The 7,579-nt window shown below is 44.5% G+C and overlaps 1 protein-coding gene across 1 annotated transcript; it reads left to right on the forward strand.

Moving 5' to 3' along the window:
* Positions 3,012-7,186, forward strand: LOC8074234 (probable mediator of RNA polymerase II transcription subunit 37c). The gene is made up of 2 exons (XM_002442308.2): positions 3,012-3,341; positions 5,224-7,186. Exons 1-2 carry the CDS (start codon positions 3,128-3,130, stop codon positions 6,957-6,959), a joined length of 1,950 nt encoding a protein of 649 aa, XP_002442353.1. The 5' UTR covers positions 3,012-3,127; the 3' UTR covers positions 6,960-7,186.

Raw genomic sequence — 7,579 nt, forward strand, 5'->3', positions numbered from 1 at the left:
CAAAAACTAATTACACATTTTGCCTATAAGTTGTAAAATGAATCTGTTGAGTCTAGTTAGTCCATGATTAGACAATATTTATCAAATAAAAACAAAATGCTACAGTATTCAAAACCAAATGAAATTCAGGCCTACATCCCATGACTTCGTAGACAGGATGTTGGCCGCTGCTGCTCCAGTAAAGTCCACTTCGCCTTGATAATATTATGATGTTCACTTCAGTATTCTATGTATATGACAAGTCAAGGACACTTATATATACTACGTTGCAAGGAAATGTTCGAATTGGTCGTTTTCTCCTTTTCCTTTTCACTTTATTATTTTTGTTTGATTTTTTTATAGAAAAGGTAATAATTACAAAAGGACCAGGTTCAAAAAAAAATTACAAAAGGAGCCTATAGAATACCAAGTAACTTTCAGTTCAAGAAGACCAATTCTAAAAAAAAAAATTATGGTAAAATAGCTATCTCAAAACTACACATTCTAAAAAACTAGTTTCATATATAAAACAAAACACAGGCATCACAACCTACACTCTTAGAAATCCATATAAAAAGAATTAATATTTTACAATGGTTGGAGAGGCGATGAGAAGCGATTGGTGTGTCTATGGTCGGTGAGCCATAGACGTCATATCGCCTCCGAAATTATGAGGATTAGCACCCTAAATAGAGGAGCAGTAATTTCTTTTTTCGTATTTCCTTTTTTAGTGAAGAGTAAAAGAGTAAATTCATAATTATAAAAATAATATATTTTTATTTCTTCTTCTTAAGTTTTTTTAAAATCTTCTTAGGGTTCCACCCGTCGACGTCCACTACTGCGTGTTACAAGGAGCCGTCGCCACCGAAGATAGGGGTTGGGGTTTGAAAGAACCTTATACAATGAAGTTATTACCATTCCACGAATTAAATCAAGAAAAAAAGTTTTTTTAGCGGAGGCGATTGGAAGCGATTCCAACCATTATAAAAGGTCTTAGAAAGAATATACCTTTCTATCCGTAGGTGTAACATGCATGGGCATCCATTGCTTGGTGCCTTCGTGGGACCCCAACACTTCATGAGCAATCAAGATTGTCTACTTTTTATTCATCTCACGTTTGGTTGATAAGTTATGACAGATAGTACTGTTGACAGATTTGTTGTGAGAGAAAAACACAACTAAATGGCTGACAAATTTAACTGATAAGCTCAAGCGAACAGACTGAGATCTGTTTGGCTGAACTTGGCTCTGGGAGTGTTGGTGACTAAGCCAACCTCCAAGAGCATAGGATCATTACAAGCAGAGCAGTGGAGAGAGCAACACTTGAGCTCGTCTATGGAATCCATCTACGGGTCATAGTTAGGCACGGTAGGAGGCCTTAGGTTTAGTAGCACGACTCAGAAGAGAGGGCAACATCTTGCATCAAGGGATGACGAGCACCAACAAATGGCAAAGAGAGCAAAAGCGATCATGGTGAACCTAGAAAAGTACATTTCCAGACATGGTTCTAGGAGGGCAATGCAATAATCTCGACACAATGATCTCTCGTTGGTGTCATGGAAAAACCTGAACTTGGTTGTAGGACTTGTTGTTAACCTAGTGCAAAAGATGTCGGCTCTTGTGAGCATATTGCCACATGGAAGCCGCAATAGTGAGAAACAGAAACTCGCCAACGAAGCAGAGCCACTTTGTGTATGTCCAACCTATCCCTTAGGTCATTGATAGGTTGGTGGAGTTGGTCCTTGATTTGTTGGTGGTTGCCTAGGCTGTGGTGTGCTAAGCCACATTGTAGTAGCCAGTACCCTTTACATATCTTCATGTAAACTTCTGCTTAATTTCATGGTTGGAACAATATTTTCTACAACTTCTAGTTCAATATATAAGCTCATGGCCCAAATCAACTACTCCCTCTGTCCCTGTTTGACTGTCGTTGTGGCAGTGGAATTCAATGTCCTCATTGACAACCCCTGCCATGCATCTAGACAAACCTAGTGTCTACGTTCACAGAGATTCAATTGTACCTACTAATAAGATACCAAAACGACACAGATAAAGGGACAGAGGGAGTACACAAAAACGTTTTTCTTCACTATGGTTGGAACAACGTGTAGGTTCAAGCTCAATCCCTATAGTTTTGACTACTTGATTGAAGGTTCATATATTTTTATTAGAAACAGCTAAGTGGGTTTCAAAAACAGTTGGTTGGAACAATATTCTGTGGCTTAGAACTTTCTTTGTTTGTTCAAAACTTGTTATTTTTCACTGAACTGGATCATTTATTTTAGAATTATCGTCAAGCTTTTATGAAATAATCGACCAAACATTTTTTTTGTTGCTCAAGATCTTGGTAAACTTTTTAAACATTTGTTGGCCGCAATTGCAACTTCTCCTGGAGCTGTGTTAGGCAGACCTTCGGCTCCATGACTCCGGCCTTGTTTATAGTTTTCAAAAATTTTCATGATTCTCTATCAAATCGAATCTTTAGATGTATGTATGGAACATTAAATATAGATAAAAAATAACTAATTATATGAGATAAATTTTTTTAGCCTAGTTAGTCTACAATTGAATAATAACTGTCAAATACAAACAAAGTACTATAATAGCCAAATTCAAAATTTTTGACAAACTAAAGAAGACCTCAATTAACCTCGGAGCCAGAGCTATCTCAATTAACCTTGGAGCCAGAGGCCAGAGCTATGCTAAACGACGCAGGAAAACTGGTTTGCTCGCGGCTTTTATTAGGGAGGATGTCTATCTTCATGGGCTGGTTCTAATCGGGCCTTCAAGCCCACTTATGGTACGTGACTTGGGCCGAGATCTGATCACAGCCCATCCCGCCGTCAATGATTTCTTTTAGTTACTCACGTGAAAGCAACCCAGAAAGGAAAGGACACCGCCACGCGTCCTGGACCGCACGATCGCATCTCAACGGCTGGGATCTCCCCACGACGCGCCCCGGAACATTCTAGAACACCCGCAGCCCACGCGCTGACGCGCCCTCTGGCCCCTATAAAGCGTCACCTCCCCTCGTCCGTCCCTCTCCCTCTCGAAACCCTAGTCCCCCCTGCTCCCTCACCCAAGCCGCCGCCGCCGCCAATCCCCTCCCGTCCTCCGCGAGACCGCAAACCGCTGAGAGCGAGAAGAGATGGCCGGCAAGGGAGACGGGCCGGCGATCGGCATCGACCTCGGCACGACCTACTCGTGCGTCGGCGTGTGGCAGCACGACCGTGTCGAGATCATCGCCAACGACCAGGGGAACCGCACCACGCCCTCGTACGTCGCCTTCACCGACTCCGAGCGCCTCATCGGAGATGCGGCCAAGAACCAGGTCGCCATGAACCCCATCAACACCGTCTTTGGTGAGCACACCCTCGATCTCTGCTCTACTTACTCCTGTTCCAGCTCAGATCCGTTTTGTTTAACGCGATTAGTGCTCAGATCCGTTTTGTTTACCGCGATTAGTGGTTGTCTGAATGATGTACTGGAGCTTAGCTGGATCTACGTTAGTGCCTTGATTTGTTTTGTTTAATTTAATGTCGTCAAAAGGTTGCTCAGATCCATTAAGTTTAGCTTTGTTTTTGTTTAGATGGCCTGGATCTGAAAGCGATTGTGGCTGTTCGTAGTAGTTGCATAGTTATTTTCACTCTTGCTGGACTCAGATCTGTCTCTGTTCGTCCGATCTGGTCTCTTGGCACCGAGATCAGCTAGTTTGTAAGACTGTAGTCTGCCAGCCTGACTGCATATTGTTATATTACTTGGCATGGAATTTTACACATGTTTTTTAAGTAGATCCGTGCAGTCTGATGCTGGTCTGCTTTTTGTAGTGTTAGATCTGTTCATTTTTAGCACATACTTGGTGCTAAAATTTACTGATTGGATGGTTCTGTAGTACTATTTGTCTACTCTTGAGCTGGCAGATTGATGATGAAACAATTACCCCAAGCGCTTTATTCCACTGATACCAGTGATGGAAAGCTATGTTATCATAGCTTTTGTGGTTTTCAATCTGAAACTGCAGATCAAGAGTTTGTTCTGATTTTTCTTTGATTTTGTGTTAGTTTTTTCCTCTCTTTCTGCCATTTCAAGATAATTTTTGAAGATAAAAAACTTAACTAGAAGATGATATTTGGATCTGTTTTTAGTTTCCTTTTGGTTTAAGTAATGGGGGAAGTGATGAGATTATATCCACACGAGATATCTGCATTCTTTATGATGACAACATCATGCATCACCATCTGATCTCTCATTGCTTTTGTCTATTCCCTTTACTAGAACTATTGGCTACCTAGATTGTAGCTTTTATGATTGGTAGTTGGCACCTCTGCACATCAAGCATTGCTTTGATTGGCAGCTTTTAAAAATGTTGTACTGCTATTTATTGCTCTTATATTTTGATCAGGTCTGGTTGACGTTTATTTGATTAGGAACCTTCACGCTGTAGTTCAATTTTAATGGGAGAAGTGATGAAGTCATACCATAGGAGATATCTGCATTCATTGTGATGATCACATCATGCACTACCATCTGATCTCTCTTTTAACATTTTATTTTTACTGTAAACTTCAGCTAGTTTTATAGTATCTTGAAAGTCAGCAGTAGTTCCCTGAAGTCTAAATAGTTATTTGTTGTTTGCTGTATTTTTTATGTGCAATCTGTGATGCAAGAATACCCATTTCCTGAATCCCTGTGATTATTACAACAAAAATCACCATCTTTCGGCTGAGATTGCATTGCAAATTTGTGTTTTATTGCATTCATTGTGTTTTCTAGTGTAATTTGTTGCAATCTATGCCATTTGGTATCTGACTCACAGTCATTTTTTGTGATTGTGTGTCTCGAAACATGGCAGAAAACAAGGGGGAACGGATCTTGCGACACTGGTTGCTCATTTATGAGCTTCCAGTTACTATATGCCCGTTTACATCTTCTGATTGTGTTAATGATCATGACTGAAAAACTGAGTTTTTTCTTACCTAGCTAGCTAGGTGTAATTAGGTTCTCAATTCAGTCAGATTACTATTGGAGTTCACTTGACTGACCTTTATGCTAGTGTCATCTTGACTGAAAACTGGTGTTGTTTTTTTAATTAGTTATAAGTAACCTCAGTTGACTGACCTTAATGCTAGTGTTATCTTGACTGAAGTTTATGTTTGTTGACATTAACAAAAGGTTGAATTGTATTACATTTCAAGTTGTATGGTATTGGAATTCAGTTCTGACATGATTTTCTTTTGGATGCAGATGCCAAGCGGCTCATCGGCAGGAGGTTCTCTGATGCTTCTGTCCAGAGTGATATCAAGCTCTGGCCCTTCAAGGTCATTTCTGGGCCTGGTGAGAAGCCAATGATTGTTGTCCAGCACAAGGGTGAGGAGAAGCAGTTTGCAGCTGAGGAGATCTCCTCTATGGTTCTCATCAAGATGCGTGAGATCGCTGAAGCTTACCTTGGCAGCACGATCAAGAATGCTGTTGTCACAGTCCCTGCCTACTTCAACGACTCACAGAGGCAGGCCACAAAGGATGCTGGGGTGATTGCTGGCCTCAACGTCCTCCGTATCATCAATGAGCCAACTGCTGCTGCTATCGCCTATGGTCTTGACAAGAAGGCAACCAGTGTTGGCGAGAAGAATGTCCTCATCTTTGACCTTGGAGGTGGTACCTTCGATGTCTCCCTCCTCACCATTGAGGAAGGCATCTTTGAGGTCAAGGCCACAGCTGGTGACACCCATCTGGGTGGTGAGGACTTTGACAACAGGATGGTGAACCACTTCGTCCAGGAGTTCAAGAGGAAGAACAAGAAGGACATCACTGGCAACCCGAGGGCTCTCAGGAGGCTGAGGACTGCTTGTGAGAGGGCGAAGAGGACTCTATCTTCCACTGCTCAGACCACCATTGAGATCGACTCTCTGTACGAGGGCATCGACTTCTACTCCACCATCACCCGTGCCAGGTTTGAGGAGCTCAACATGGACCTGTTCAGGAAGTGCATGGAGCCCGTGGAGAAGTGCCTGAGGGATGCCAAGATGGACAAGAGCAGCGTGCACGACGTTGTCCTTGTTGGTGGCTCCACCCGTATCCCCAGGGTGCAGCAGCTGCTCCAGGACTTCTTCAACGGCAAGGAGCTGTGCAAGAACATCAACCCCGATGAGGCCGTCGCCTACGGTGCCGCTGTCCAGGCCGCCATCCTGAGCGGCGAGGGCAACGAGAAGGTGCAGGACCTGCTTCTGCTGGACGTCACCCCTCTCTCCCTTGGCCTGGAGACCGCCGGAGGAGTGATGACCGTGCTGATCCCGAGGAACACCACCATCCCCACCAAGAAGGAGCAGGTGTTCTCCACCTACTCGGACAACCAGCCTGGTGTCCTGATCCAGGTGTACGAGGGCGAGAGGACACGGACCCGCGACAACAACCTGCTGGGCAAGTTCGAGCTCTCCGGCATCCCCCCTGCGCCCCGTGGTGTGCCCCAGATCACGGTGTGCTTCGACATCGACGCCAACGGCATCCTGAACGTCTCGGCCGAGGACAAGACGACCGGGCAGAAGAACAAGATCACCATCACCAACGACAAGGGCCGTCTGTCCAAGGAGGAGATCGAGAAGATGGTGCAGGACGCGGAGAAGTACAAGTCGGAGGACGAGGAGCACAAGAAGAAGGTGGAGGCCAAGAACTCGCTGGAGAACTACGCCTACAACATGCGCAACACGATCAAGGACGAGAAGATCGCGTCCAAGCTGGCCGGCGACGACAAGAAGAAGATCGAGGACGCCATCGACGCGGCCATCTCGTGGCTGGACGCCAACCAGCTCGCCGAGGCGGACGAGTTCGAGGACAAGATGAAGGAGCTCGAGTCGCTGTGCAACCCCATCATCGCCAAGATGTACCAGGGCGCGGGCGCCGACATGGGCGGCGCCGGCGGCATGGACGAGGACGCACCCGCGGGCAGCGGCGGCCCTGGCCCCAAGATCGAGGAGGTCGACTAAGCGGTTCGTTGTCAGGTCTGCAGGTTGCGCTAGTGGGTGGCAGCTTGCGAGTTATCGTCGTCGTCGTGGCGTGTCCGCGTTATTTTAGTAATGTTTATCTGTGGTTGGTTGGAACTTTTTGTGGTGGTGGTTAATTAATTTTTGGACCTCGTGATGGTCGGTTGGTTGGTGAACAATGTTATCGTGGCAAGCGTTAAGTAATACTACGGTATTATTCTGGTTCGGTATTTGCTTCTGTGTATTGTTTTGATTTTTTTTCGTCTCTTAGATTTCTTAAAGATATTTTCGGTGGGTTTTGTCTTCTTGCTAGATCCTCTTTAGTTCGGCCTGTTTTTTAACACCTGGTCATAGTACTAAATATAACTATTTATAAAACTAAAAACATAATTAGAGACTAATTTGTGATACTTTTTAAATTTCATAGTGAGTTACAAATATCAAACTGCCAAACGCTGCTTTACCATAGCTGCTAGCAGGAGCTTAATGACCTATCGTGCTCTGTCTGTCTGCTCTATAGCAGGCGGTGGTTTTCCTTGGCCTGGAAGCATGCGAGGCCGGCCATGGCCATTGTGAGCTGAATGCGTGGCAGGACACAGGGGGAAAGTGCTATATTTCCTTGG

This window comes from Sorghum bicolor, chromosome 8 (assembly GCF_000003195.3).
Source record: "Sorghum bicolor cultivar BTx623 chromosome 8, Sorghum_bicolor_NCBIv3, whole genome shotgun sequence".
NCBI lineage: Eukaryota > Viridiplantae > Streptophyta > Magnoliopsida > Poales > Poaceae > Sorghum > Sorghum bicolor.